The sequence below is a fragment of the Oreochromis aureus genome, linkage group 3 (genome assembly GCF_013358895.1).
Source record: "Oreochromis aureus strain Israel breed Guangdong linkage group 3, ZZ_aureus, whole genome shotgun sequence".
NCBI lineage: Eukaryota > Metazoa > Chordata > Actinopteri > Cichliformes > Cichlidae > Oreochromis > Oreochromis aureus.
The window spans coordinates 29,620,837-29,635,266 of NC_052944.1; the positions used below are offsets into that span (position 1 = coordinate 29,620,837).

The 14,430-nt window shown below is 36.4% G+C and overlaps 2 protein-coding genes across 6 annotated transcripts in view; both read left to right on the forward strand.

Annotated features, from left to right (window-relative positions):
• The window catches only part of LOC116320064 (basement membrane-specific heparan sulfate proteoglycan core protein-like), an 84,460-nt gene extending 76,954 nt beyond the window's left edge, over positions 1–7,506 (forward strand). Inside the window, exons 21-28 of the mRNA XM_039609856.1 lie at positions 19–34; positions 137–204; positions 830–892; positions 987–1,046; positions 3,486–3,550; positions 4,623–4,685; positions 6,636–6,698; positions 7,082–7,506. Of these exons, the coding sequence (XP_039465790.1) occupies positions 19–34; positions 137–204; positions 830–892; positions 987–1,046; positions 3,486–3,538 (260 nt within the window). The 3' untranslated portion in view covers positions 3,539–3,550; positions 4,623–4,685; positions 6,636–6,698; positions 7,082–7,506. The remainder of the gene's footprint in view (positions 1–18; positions 35–136; positions 205–829; positions 893–986; positions 1,047–3,485; positions 3,551–4,622; positions 4,686–6,635; positions 6,699–7,081) is intronic.
• Positions 7,507–9,457: 1,951 nt separating this feature from the next.
• On the forward strand, positions 9,458–14,133 carry LOC120439140 (low affinity immunoglobulin gamma Fc region receptor II-like). 5 transcript variants are annotated; one of them, XM_039609880.1, is made up of 10 exons: positions 9,458–9,555; positions 9,796–9,831; positions 10,203–10,502; positions 10,641–10,910; positions 12,753–12,995; positions 13,188–13,296; positions 13,468–13,559; positions 13,732–13,794; positions 13,922–13,995; positions 14,078–14,133. In XM_039609880.1, exons 1-9 carry the CDS (start codon positions 9,519–9,521, stop codon positions 13,975–13,977), a joined length of 1,206 nt encoding a protein of 401 aa, XP_039465814.1. In that variant the 5' UTR covers positions 9,458–9,518; the 3' UTR covers positions 13,978–13,995; positions 14,078–14,133. The 5 variants fall into 5 exon arrangements, with proteins under 5 accessions (XP_039465814.1, XP_039465815.1, XP_039465816.1 ...); XM_039609881.1 differs by having other exon boundaries at positions 13,191–13,296; XM_039609882.1 differs by having other exon boundaries at positions 13,732–13,773; positions 14,078–14,132.
• The last annotated feature ends 297 nt before the right edge of the window (positions 14,134–14,430 follow it).

The window sequence follows — 14,430 nt, forward strand, 5'->3', positions numbered from 1 at the left end:
CAATTGTCTTCTTTACAGATTCAAGCTTCATTAGGTTGGTTTTTTTTTTTTGGTAGTAAATATATTTATTAACCTGCAATGCATACATTTATCAGACTTTTGCATGTAATTGTTATGTTTTTATTATGCCATACAGTCCAATGACCACCACCAATCATGTAGTCAACCAGAGTGAAATTCACAAACACAACTCTCTTGACCATGGTCAGTTCTTCTTCAAGTTTTCATTTACCCTAACTCTAATTCTTTGCTCCAGTTTTTGGTCAGCTGTTTTCAAATGAATGTTATTTAAAATATGTATTTAAAAATCAAAAGCTGTGAGACTGAAACTTTTTTCAGTTGAATTAAAGTAAAATGACAATAACAGATTGGAGTTAAACCAGATTTTTTTTTATACCTGATTGTATCCTTTATTACTTGATTGAAAGAATCTACAAAGGTTATTGTTGTATATTAATTACACATACTACAACATCATTATGACTTCAATGGATGAAAATGTATTTTTATTTATACAGTATGAATCTAAAATCTTCATTAATCTCTAAAAAGGCCTCAGGATTTTCTATCTTTATAATTACCTTTAAAAACAAGTGATATCTGCTTGGCACAAAATAACAAGTACTCCTGGCTTGTTACTTGTTATTTTATTTTTTTTAATTTAGGTATTGCTAAGCTCTATGAATCAGTGACCCATGTGGAAAAAAAACTGGAGATGATTTAATATATACAGTAGTTACAAATAAAGCTATTTTCTTGTTGTTAGTATTTTTATTTTTGTTTTTCTAATTTAAGGAAACTAATTCCGTGTGATATATTGGCATTTCAGGTGCAGGTGAAATACAAGATGTTACATACTCTGAAATTCAGCTTAAACATGTTGGAAAAAAGAGTGAGTATGTAAAAAACATTGAACATGAATATATAATTTTTCATAGTTGAGAAAGTTCAAATTATTAAAGTTTTTCATATGATTATCTAAACAGAGAATCATCATAAATCACAGGAGCATACTATTTACTCAGAGGTGAAGGTGGGAGTTGAAGGTAAAGTCATAACAGTCTCATTGTTTGCATTGCATGCAGTTTCAGGTCAGCTTAGCAGTTACCAAGCTTAACTACTTTCATAGGATTAATAAATATTGCCAGAGTTGAATCTTGCACACATCGAAGATCATTTGGATATTATTAAATTTGTCTGCTTTATATACAGTATTTTTCAACCAATTTGTAATTTATAGTTGCTTTCCATCTGTTTCTTAGATATATGCATCCCGGATAAATAGCTTTTTCCTATGTTTTCACTCTCTATTCATATTCCTAGAATAAAATTTATTGGAATTTTTATTTTGCTGGTTGTTTGCAGGTTGTACATGAACTCATACTTACTGTATGCTATGTATATATATATATATATATGTATATATGCATGTAAAATATATGAGAAAAAAAGAGGAAGTTTTTATGTGGTTGATTATTTTTTGTTGTAAAATGCTTCTTGGCAATGAAGTCTGTTAAATGGTCCCTTAAATGGTGCCACATTTGTAAGGAAATTGCATTTGAGCAACAAAGCTGAGTATGCAGGTTGTGCCCATGAAAAACTACTACAGGGGCTGGCAGTCAGGTGACTGAGTGGGGCCTGATTGTAGCGCCTGTGAGGATAGACTGCTACAGCAGTCAGTTGGTATCTGCACCGAGCATGTCACATTTGACTGATATTGCCCATGCAATAGGTCAACTTCAAGCTGGAATTCCACAAAAAGTTCCAGTGTTATTCAGAGTTGGCCCTGGTACCATCTCCAAATTGAAGAGGAAGATCCTTGTAATGGAGGATGTGTTCCCAAAAAGATCACACCACATAAGACCGTTTCCTCACCCTGTCAACACTCAGGAAACATCTTCTACAGATTTGCAGTTAAGGTTTGCAGAATGATATAGCTGATAGCTCATTGTACCCAAAATAAATTTCACAAACCAAATCTCCAGTCTCATGGAGCTGCCAGGAGGCCCTGCCATAATTGTTCTTCACCATCAGGCCCACTTGTACTGGTGTTAGCAACTTGTGCACTAGAACCTGAACATATGGAGGAATGTTGTGTTCAGCAATGAGTCAAGATTCTACCTATGGGAGTTGGATTATAGAGTCAAAGTGTGGAGAAGACACTAATAGCACTATGCTATATGCTGGACTGACAGGGTGGAGCTAGTATGATGGTTTGGGAGCAACCTCTCCCTCACTGGAAAAACAAGTCATTGGCGGTCATTTCAATGAAGAGAGATATCAAGACTAGAATGTGCAACTAGTACCTATCCTTTGCTCTCCGATGCAGTCATCGGAGTATGAATGTGTGAATGAATGTAGGAAGCACTGAGTTTAGAGAAAGTGCTTGTGAGAACGGGTGTGATTGGGTGATGTGGCATGTTGTAAAGAGTGCTTAGAGTACTCCTGGAGAGTAGAAAACCCCTATATAAGAGTCAGTCCATTTACCATTACACTGGCAGAGAACATTGGGCATGGATTCTTTTTCATGGATGCAGGCCACATACTCAACTAAATGGTAAATGGACTGGTTCTTATATAGCACTTTTCTACTCTCACTGAGCACTCAAAGAGCATTCTAACCCAATCATACAAGTACGTTATCTAAGGTTCTTAGTGTTTCTATCAAACATTCACTCGCATTCACACTCCAATATCCATTGAAGCCCTCCGATATGAATGCATCGGAGGGCAAAAAGGGGTTAATATCTTGCCCAAGGATATTTGGCATGTAGACTTAAGGAGCCTGGGATCAAACCACCAACCTTCTGGTGAGTAGGTGACCCGCTCCACCACCTGAGCTACATCCACCCCAGCTCTGCTACTGCTCAACTCACAAATACATTTTCCTTACAAATGTGACACCATTAAAGGAGAAATAAACAGGATTCACAATGGTATAATATTTATTGCTGAGAATTATTTTTACAACAAAGAAATCTTTTGTTACATTGTTTTATCTTATATATAAAATCAATAAGCATGCATTAGCTGCGGTGTCAGTGACAAAAAGCTGATTTTCTTTTCAGTGTCTTAAAAATAGTTTTAGTCCACCTCTGAATCTCTCTATTAATTCAACAGCTCTGTATCACATTTTGGATGAAAAAAATCTGACTTTTTTTTTTTTTTTTATATGAGTCTGATTTATGTTGAGGTCACACACCACCCAAAAAAAGTAAAGAAAGGAAACAAGTGGCAACATCTGTCATCAGTCCCACTGAATATTGTTCAATATGCGTATCTTTTCTTGAAAATATAAATCTTTTTATGCATTTTTATGTCTATATTCACAGTTTACATCAAGATTTGTAAATCAGTTGATGCTACCATACTCCTTCTTTCTTTTCCTTAGTAGAGATATCAATTGTCTTCCTTTCAAGTACATTATAATTGGTAATCATAACACTGCAGATCAGTGCTTTAAATGATCTTCTCTCCATTCACAGAAAAACCAAGTCCTGCAGCAACTAATGAGGAACTTTACTCCAAGTCATATTAGAAAGCAGTCTCGGTAATAAATATATAAGTCTATATAAAAATCTATAAGTTATAGAAGTGCATTCACGTTTAATCACATACATATATACATACATACATACATGTATATATGTACATACATATATAGCTGTGGTCAAAAGTTTACATACACTCATCAATGGCATGAATATCATGGTAGTTCTCAGCTTTTATTAATTTCTTTTGACACAGTTAAGTGTAGTCAACATATTTTCAATTGGGCTAATGTCAGAACTTTGAGCTTCTGGAATGAACTTTCCAATGGGTCAGTCCTAAACAACTGTATGTAAGTACAAGTTATTTAGATTTCTCACCACCTTGCCAAGGTCTGGATGTGGTTAGAATAATGAAAGGAGGACTACCTCAAATTCTTAAACTTCACCCTTACTCAGTAGCTAGAGGGTTTAAACTTGGGCACAACTGAGTGTTTCAACAGGACAATGATTACAACCACAATCAAAGTTATTTTTTAATCGATAAAGCAGGCTAAAAGTAACCTTCTGGAATGGCCTTCCCAAAAGCTTGATCTCAAAAATTAATCCAGAAGCGTGCTTATTGTGACCCAAAGCACTTGATCAAGGTGCAACTTGCTGAAGGACCTCTTATCAAAATATTTGTAAGAGTGTATGTATACTTTTGACCCTATATGTACACATTTGTGTAAACTGGGGAAAATCCCAAACAAAACATATACACCCAATTCTCTTTATTTAAAGGCCGAGGGAGATGAGTCTGGGGTGAGGGGGATGACTCACCCATCACTGGGGGCGGAGTCAGTAGTTAAACAGGTCCTTGGTGGCAGGTTCCCTGAGGTGCATGAGATTCACCATGAGTTCCTTGAGGATCTGGATGTTGTAATGTCAACCAATGTCTTGGTTGACATTCCTTTGCAACATTGCATGGACATCAGGGGCATTGCCTCTGGACTGGGACACTCACTGTTGGTGGTTCCCCTTACTAAGAAAGGGGGCCAGAGGGTGTGCTCCAACTACAAGGGAATCAAAATTCTTAGTAAGCCAGTGAGCCACTGATAGAAATGTATTCTCAAATCTCCTTTCTTATTATAGAAGACATTCCAACATATGCCGAGATCAACAGTCACAATAAAGCAAAAGCTAAGGAAAACCAGGGTAAGTAAAGCCTGCTATAATCTCCTGTGTTGAATTTAATAATTATTATAAAAATAATAATTTCTGATTAAAAATGAAGTCTTTTGTCTTATTTGTGTATGCATTTTAGTTTATATTAATAATTTACTGTCATAATTAATGATTGTGAATTCTAAAATTGTGAATCTATTTTACTTTTTTGTTTGTATGCACTCACAGTTTAAATCACTAACAAATGCTGTGATATTGATGTTTGCTAGCCTTTGTCAATTGCCTGATCCTTTTTGGGTTGTGGATGTGTGTTGTTGTTTTGTTTAGGGGTTTTTTTTCTTCAATTTTTGGCCCACTGTATGCATCAGCTATTATTTTAAAGCAGTAAGATTTCAGCAATGTTTTATTTTTATTTTATGTCTTTATTCTGCATTAATGGTCCTTCGGAATCTCAAAGAGATTTTTTGGTAGTGTCTCTTTTATCTGTACCTTACACAAAGAGTTGGTGCACCCATAGATTGTCTTATAGTCTAGCTTCTGCATTATCTAGTGTCTGTCCTGTTCTAGGAAGCAGGGTTAGCTAACAGCTCTGAGTTGTAATGAGTGAAACTGGGGTTTTCTGTTCCAGAAAGAGTGTTAACTTCAATTCTTAGTCGGTTTCTGGGGTGACAGACTCTGTAAACCTAACCTGCTCACTGGCAGGTTTTCTTCTATAAACTCTGATTTTCTCTGACTCCTCCCCTCCTTCCAGACTTGAACTAGCTGATTGACACTCACTTTCATTTCCTCATTCATAAAGATGCATTGAGTGAATTAATTTGCAGAAGTTTATGTTTTTACAAGAACTGAAATCCTAGACTTGAATTAGTTTGCTTTTTGTGTACTTAACATGACTGCTTCCACATTCATTCAGTTAGTACCAAGTATAGGTGCATTTTTCACATTTTTGTGTTCCAGGTGCTGTATGTTCATTTTTATTACAGGTTGGTGATACATTGTGCATTTCTATTTGTACTCTTTCCTTTTATTAGGTCCCCCTCCCCTGCCCGGCTGTCCTGCCTTAGACATTGTCATATTGTGTACCATATACAATGTAATAATTGAAATAACATGGATAGAAATGACAAAATAAACAGATAATCCCTGAAAAGGAAGAGCCTATAGCGAATTTATAGAGATGATCTTGAAAAACCAAAATGTGTTTGGAACAGTTTATCACATTTAGTTAGGAACAGGACCCAAATGCAGGACTTTCCTGGTTGCAGCAGTGAATTTATTTACAGTGTTACAACAAACAGTGCGATTTCCTCCGAGGCAAAATTCCTGACTCTCGTGCAGTGCTCTCCTCCCGATCTGCAGTGCAAGATTAATCCTAAATGACTTATTTACAGCAGTGCTCACTCCCTGCACTGAGCCACTGGGGACAGGTCAACTGTTGAGGACATGACATTGATTGCAAAAGCTGCCAGACAGGATAGGATTAAGAAAAAATATATATACTGTTGTCTTCTTGGTCCTCTGTATTAAAATGAATGATCTGCTATTTTTTTTTTTTTTTACCCATTGGCATGTTCAATTGCAGCATTGGGGATCCATTGATGATTGCTTTTTCTCTGCTCATGCATGCGCTTAACACCGGGTGAACATATTCAGATTTGAACTGACTCTGATCAGCTGTTCTGGAACAGAAGACTCAGAGTTGACAATTTCAGAGCTAATGAACTTGTTGTTTGGTTTTAAAGTCAGAGTTTGATGAATATGCTTCCAGGAATGCTGCCATACAGGGGGCTAAAACAAACAAACAAACAAACAAACAAACAAACACACACACAGCTTTGTGTAATAATAATAATAATAATAAAGAATATTATGAAATTCATACGATTTATGTCAACTTCTATGGCTGTCCACAAGTTCAGCAGCTGTATATCATTGTTTTCTGCGGCATAAATGCATCCTGAGATCTCATTTCTTTTTTAGAAGACAGTCCAATGTATGCTCAGGTCAACCGTCACAATAAAAGAGCAACCAAGAACAACCAGGGTAAGTAAAGCCTGCCATCCTCTCCAGTGATGAGCTTAAAATTTGACTGGAAAAAATAACATGAAAATCTGCTTTACTTATTTTTTACTTGAATGCATTTTAGTTTGTATCACTAATATGTCATACTCATTGACCTGTGAGTTAAAGAATTACTTTTTATTATGAGTTTACAGCTAAGCCTTTTAAATAATATTCTCTCCAGTCACAGTAAACTCGAGTCCTGCATCAGCTGATGAAGCAGTTTATTCTGAAGTCAAATTAGGAAGTTCCCTCTGTAATTAAGCTAACATGACTGTTATACTTAGTGGTTTATTTGTATTCTTTAGCTCATAATATTGTTACTAAATGATAATCCCTGTGTCCTTTTTGTGGCTGTTTTACAGGTCATTGAGCCGAATTGTAGCAGTAAAACCAACCTCGAGCTTTTTTTTTGAAGCCATTGTATGCGCCTCTTATACAGAAATGTCTGTAGCTTGTTCTGTATTTTGTACAATTTTTTTTTAGTGATAGTCATCATCATTATAATATACAGTATACAATATATATATATATATAATATATGGTACAGACAAGGTGTTTTCATTTAGTGTTCATATTATCTGTATTCACTTAATAATAAAACATGATATAAAGTTAGCTTTTAGAGTGTAACATAAGATAGGTTCCTCTATGGGCACAAAGGAATACTATAAATGCATGTATTGAAAGTTTTTGAACATTACCTAAAAGAGGACTGCTATAATACGGTATGGATTTAAATGTGTGAATAAATGCATTTCTTCATGGAAATTGTATGCAGTTATAGTTTGGGTTTTATTTTGGCCTGAGCAGTGTTTTTGTTCTATCATGATATAGCTGTACAATATAATTGTAAAATGTAAAGGATTTATCTTTGGTAACTTTCAACTAAATGACCATGTATACAATATGAATAGCAAATCATAGAGACAGCTTAAAGTTAATCAACATTTAGTACTGGGGTTCTATTATTTTGAAAATGAGTGTTTAGAAAATCCAATCAGAGTAAATTCTCCGCTATAAAATTTTTCCTCTTTATTGGACCTAATAATTTGCTCATGCACCATTTTCTTCCGATCTTCACTGAAAATGGGAAAATACTATTTTCAGACCAAGACTCTCAAAATCTCAAAATTTTGGCAATCTGGGTTGGTCAAAATTCAACCAAGTAACTTTTTTTTTCCCGCAATTTTGAGACCAACTGAACAGCTTTATCCTTTCATCTCTGCATATAATGTTGGAACACCTGGCCTTGAGGTACCCCTGTTCTGAGTGAGCTTGGTTATAAAATTGCCCTCCTTTCTGCAGTCACACCTCTCCATTGCTCTCTGTCTGGATTTTTGTTTAAAGCCTTCTGACTTGCAAGCCAGGATATAGCATGATTTCTTGAGTCATTTTTTGTTGCTTTCTACATGCTTTGCTATGCATCCTGCATTAATGATGGGCAACACTACAACATTTTGGTATTGACCCAATGTAGTGTAGTGTATACTTTATGTAGTCCTGTATTGATTTACTGTTTTATGTAGCACCAAGTTCTTGGAGGAATGCTGTCTTGTTTCACTCTGTACTGAACCACTGTATATGGTTGACATGACAATAAAGCCGCTTGACTTGAAATATATGTCTGCAGTTGTTAGATGTTTTTTTTGGGCTGTAAGCTGTAATCATCAAAATTGTAACAAATGTAAACAATGAAATATTTAACTTTACATGCAATTCAATTCAGTTTTATTTTTAAAGCATCAAAATCACAAAAATAATAATACAGAAACAAAAAAAATGTCAGACCACCCCCTCCAGAAAAACTTCTTTTTAATAGGAAGAAATCTCAGAAATACGAACCTAAAAAATAAATAAATCACTCACTCTACTCGGCTATACAGCTCTAGCTCTTTGTCCCATATTTCCTATGTCAATCTTATAACACAAAGCACAGTACAATGATGGACTGTGTTTACAGCAGATAGCCACTAGAGGGTGATATTATGTCATTTATAATTTATTGACTCTATGTTAACCTTTGGCAGAAATGTTTCCAAGACCTATCAGTCAGTGTTTGACTGCAACCTGTCTGCTGAACCCTGCAGTATCACAGTAACAGCTTAGTACAAATTGCATTTCTGAAGGCTTTACAATGTATAAATGTTGTGCCTTTTTCATAAAGCTGCAGCGTGTAATCTTTTGTAATCCTAAATAGGGATTAAAAATAGCAGTCAAAGCTACTGTTTCATACATATTCCTACATATATTATGTAGAAATGTATTTCATAAATACAGTATATTATTCATTTTGCTCTAAAATGTTTTTTCTACACAGACAATGTCCTGAAAATGTTATTATTTTAATTGCAGAAAAGATTAGTTTAACCCTTTAAAGCTATTCTCATGACTTATTCTAATAACAGCCACAATAATTATCAAGCCAAAAATGGCACATGAAATAAAATGTAAACCCTCATGCAGCTGTCAAGTCACTATTCATAAGTTACTATTTATCATTATTGTGTTGACAGGGGCCATGTTCAAAACTGAAGTATTTGTGGTTCCTCATAACAAAGTGGGCATTTCAATACAACTGCAGTTGTGAGAGCTTTATTTAAAACAGGAAAGGGAGGAGAGATGGTCTGTTCTGAGAAAAGGACTCCGCAGAAAGCAAGTGTGCTCACGCTGATAAGAGATATAGCTTCCTTTCACCCACACTTCTCTTTTTATCTTGTTCATATGCATCAGAGCATGAAAGTGGAAACATTTCTCACAAGTACAGAGACATTTTCACCATTTTCAGTGTTGAATATCAGGATGGGACATGCTTTGCTCTGTGCATCTGGGTTGGTTTGTGAGTATACTGAATATTTACGTTATACAATGTCTATTTTTGTATAAGTTTCTTTAATACTTATAAAACTAACCTTGCATTTAAAACTTCCTGGTGGTTTACTGATGACAGTATTGTGTGTAATTAACAATATCACTACTAAGTGTTACACCTGCGCCAGCTACCCTGCATTAACTAAAAGGTGATCCCAGTGAAGTGGATAAAATACCTTACTGTCTGTGCTCTTAACTTCTATTTCAGTGCTGAACACACTTCTGTCTTGCGGACAAGCTCAAGGTGATTGCATGCTTTTTCTTTTGTTTCTGTTGCATCACTTCAGAGATATATATATATATATATATATATATATATATATATATATATATATATATATATCACCTAAATACCATCAGCCATGTTTTTTGCAGAATTACTGCCATTCTAGGCAGTAATTCTGCATCTTATTTCTTTAACACAACACTACTTATGTGTGCTGTGATTACTCATCTCTGCTACTTGATCAGTTTCTTTGACAATGTATTGCAACAAGGAACACAAAACTAACGCAGTTACTAAAGATTGTGTTCAAAAATGACAAAAATATCTTGAAGAACTGCTGAGTAGTGTTTGCTTTACTTACATGGACATGCATCTGTTCATTCTCAAAGATAAACCCAAACCTGATCTCAGGGTGTCTTCATCATGGCCGAGTCCTGGAGCATCAATGACTCTAAACTGCAGTGTTAAAAATTACTCTGCAGAATGGAGGTACTACTGGTATCAGGCTTTTTACAAAAATTCAAACAACTACTACTTTGAGCTGCTACCAGATGGCAAAAATGGAACTGCACAAAATTCCTACATTGTTCATGGACAGAAACAAACGGCAGGATATGCATGTAGAGCTGGAAGACAACAGCCAGAGCATTTCACTTCATACAGCAAACCTGTATTTGTTTGGTCTGCAGGTAAGTTTGAATGTAATATCATTGCCATGATGCATAACAATACAGCTTCTATTAATACAGTTACTTCGAGAAGCATTTAGATTCCTAATTTCATAATATTTCAGTGGCTGTTTTGATCCCACATTACATGTTTCTAAGATTCTAGTTCAGCATCTGCAACAGTCAAAGTGACTCCTGACAGAGTGCAGCACTTCTCTGAAGAGTCTGTCTCACTGCGCTGTGAGGGAAAACCTTCTGAGTGGAGAGTGATGAGGCTGAGTGAAGCAGGCTACCTTGCAAACTGTTCTGTCTGGGGAACAATGAATGGATCCACCTGCACGATCAAAAATGGTACAGCCAAACCAGCCGTTTACTGGTGTGAGTCTAAGCTGGGTGGCTTCAGCAATGCTGTCAACCTCACAGTGCAAAGTAAGTATTTTTACATCCTTTTTTCGTTTTTTTTTGTTTGTTTTCTGTATGACTCTGCAGGTTCTGCCCACATTCTGTCACAGGTCACAGTAAGCATCATTTCAGTCAATAAGATTATATTTTTGAAAGTGTTAAGGTTATGCTTGTGTAAATATAAAAATGCAAGCGTAGTAAACATATTCATTCCTCACCTTTATTTTATCTTATCATTTTTTGCTCAATTTGTCATTAATGTGAAAATGTGCCTCCAGTAAGTCATCAGACCTTTCTGTTGCCTTACATTACCACAGGCCCCAAGCTTTCTGTCTGAGTTTTGAATTTTTGTATTTACCTTTTGTGTGTTTAATTGTTCTGAGTCTTTGAGTTTTGAATTTTATTTATTTCAGGTTTGGTTCTTTATGGTTATCTGCTCACTTTTGTCTTTAGACTTTTGCAGATTTCATTGGTTTCAATTCTCCCTGTATTAAATCTGTTATTAGATCTCTGTCCCTGTCAATCGGCCAAGTATAACCCAAAACCTTTCCAAGCTCTTTAGATTCCTGTCTTAGGTGCTTCTTTGTTTAGTCACTTCCTGTTTTATTTTAGTAGTCTCCTGTTCCTGTCATGCTCCTGTGTCTCCAAGACAGTATTTTAAGTTTTCTGTAGTATTTGGTTTCTTGTGTTTAAGTGTTTTTTAAATTTTTTTTTTGCAATATTAGTACATTGTTATGGTGTCTGTTAGTCACTTCCTGCTCTGACAGTCCCTCTTTTCATGTGACGTGATGTTCAATTTGCTTCCTCTGTCTTGTCAGTTACATTCAGCAGTGTCAAATCATCAACAGATGCGACACTGCAGTTAATGCTCACCCTTCTTCTCACTTAGCTGTAGCCAGCCTGCAAACCACAGCCGTGCAACTCTCTCCCTCTCTCCTCACTGCACCATAATCTATTATGAAAGAACAGACACCCCTCCCCCACCTATCACTTTCACTCACGACCAGGTTCAGAGACAAATAATAAGACTCCACTCGGGGAAGTCTACTGGACAGATGGGGCGAGTCCCTGCCTCATCAAGGGCTGTGCCTCCATCATCTACAAGCTCTGATCTATAGACAGGCCACATTAGGAACCTCTTCACTTATCTTAGTAGCTCGATTTCGGACATCAGCAGATGTCATCATCTAACTTCTCAGTTGTGTTTATGCCGATCTGGACCAGCCAGCAAGCACTGTGAGGATCACACTTTTTGACTTTTACAGTATATTTAACACCATCAGGCCGGCCCTCCTGGGTGATAAGCTGACAGTGATGCAGATGGATGCTTCTCTTGTGTCCTGGATTGTTGATTACAGGACAGGAAGACCACCAAATGTGCGTCTTAAATTTTGTGTGTCACCACACTTATGTATCCTTTACACCACAGACTTCAGCCACTGCACTGAGACCTGCCATCTTCAGATGATTTCTGATAACTCTGCGAAGGGTGAATTCATCGGTGGGGATGATGAGACAGAGTATCAGGCTGTGGTTGAAGCAGAATAATCTGCAAGTCAACGTGACAAAAACCAAGGAAGTGACTGTGGACTTTAGGAGGACCAGGAAACCAGTAAACCTTGTTTTAATCCAGGGGGTCGACAGTGTGGAGGACAAAAAATACCTCGGAGTACACATTGACAATAAACTGGAGTGGGTTAAAAGCACAACTCCACTCTACAGGATGGACCAGAGCTGTCTCTATTTTGTGAGGCAACTGAGGTCTTTTAACATTTGTCAAACAATGCTCTGAATTTTCTACAAGTCTTTTGTAACCAGGGCCGTCCTCTAGTACGTATTCTGATGTGACATTGTCTGACTGCTTTACAGAAAGAGATATCATTCTTGTGAGCCCGGTCCACCCAGTTACTGAGGGAGAAACTGTTACGCTCCACTGCAAACTGAGGAACACAACTTTAAAATCCTCTGTGTCTTTCTTTCGAAATGGTAGCCTCATCAGCAATGACACCATAGGGAAGCTGAATATCCCTGCAGTGTCAAAATCAGATGAAGGCTTTTACAAGTGTCAGTATTCAGGAAAACAGTCATCACAAAGGTGGATGTCAGTAAAGGGTAAGTTTGTTTAAAACTCTTCTTCAGCCCTTCTCTTTGCAAAAACTCCCTGCAACAACACTTTTGGTGTTTTTATGTGAATATGGATAATTTTAAATCACATTAATGTACTAATAGTAGTGAGTATTCATACTTTGTGAAAACAACTGAGCATAAAACTTAAAAATAAAATGTATTTGTTTTTTATTGTAGCAGTATCCAGGCCTATAAAGTCTTCATTTACTGTGCAGATGATTATTGGATTTGTTTGTGGGATTTTACTGATTGCTATCCTACTCATGGTTTATCTGAAAGCCAAAGGGTGAGGCCTTTTCAATTGATTAAAATCTGATTCTGCCTTCAGTTTCTAACGCAAAATAATATATTATATATGCATATAGCATATATGTTTATTAGTTATCAATTATTTCTATTCACTTTTTTCATTATTCTTAACATTATTTTCTTTCTATTACTATACTACATTTTACAGAACACAGTGCAAGCAAACCCATGTTGATTCTGCAGATCCTGGGGTTAGCCAGAATGCATGTCAGCTTGAAGCGCTCTACTCTGAAGTCCGTGGTCAGTTTTGATTAACTAACCCAAATCTTCAAAAGTTTTAAAAGATACTGACAAAAACGTTTAAAATGTCCCTTTTTAAATGTACGGACATATTTTTTAAATTAGATTCCACTTTTGCAACATTTCAGTTTCTGAAATATTATTACACCGTCTCCTTTCTGTCATCTTTTAGATGATAATCTGCTGTATGCCCTGGTAATGCACAAAAACAAAGGTGAATCTCAGAACAATGCAGGTATTTTAAACTAGCACTCAATTCAATTTAAGTTCTCTGTTCATTTTCGTTAAACTTGATTGTTTTTGTATTTTATGTAACATCTAACAAACATAATCTGGACCGTAACTGGTTTCTCCATTCACAGGTAGACCATATCAGGCAGCAGCAGAATGCGCTATTTATTCTGAAGTCAGAAAATAGGAAAACAAACAACTCTTGGTAATATAAGCATACCAAGTCTGTTGTGTGTTTGTGTGTGTGTGTCATCTATATATAATATATGTCATTTTTTTTTGTCCAGGTCCATAGAAAGAAGCTTCAGCTTTACAGCAAGATTGTCCTGCGTTTGAATCGACCCGGCCTAGTTGGACCTTTCTGTGTTCAGCTTGCATGTTCTACTTGTGCCTGTGTGGGTTCTCTCAGAGTACTCTGCTTCCTCCTACAGTCCAAAGACATGCATGGCTGTGTATGTGAGTGTCCATAGTCATCTGACTCTGTGTTAGCTAACACGTTCCGAGTGTATCCCACCTTTTGCCATGTGACAGCTGGGGTTTGCATCTGAAGTTCTCATAGTTGTCTGAATTGTTGTTAAAGCTGCTTCTTTGATTTTTATACTTTTGCACTTATCCACTCAAACTCTGTGGTCCTCCAGTG

Excerpts from the sequence above, each read along its gene's own strand:
- LOC120439140 (XM_039609880.1), top strand. The coding sequence starts at position 9,519 with ATGGGACATGCTTTGCTCTGTGCATCTGGGTTGGTTT. Across the intron at positions 9,556-9,795 it reads CTGTGCATCTGGGTTGGTTT|TGCTGAACACACTTCTGTCT; the intron begins GTGAGTATACTG and ends CTTCTATTTCAG. Across the intron at positions 10,911-12,752 it reads TGTCAACCTCACAGTGCAAA|AAAGAGATATCATTCTTGTG; the intron begins GTAAGTATTTTT and ends ACTGCTTTACAG.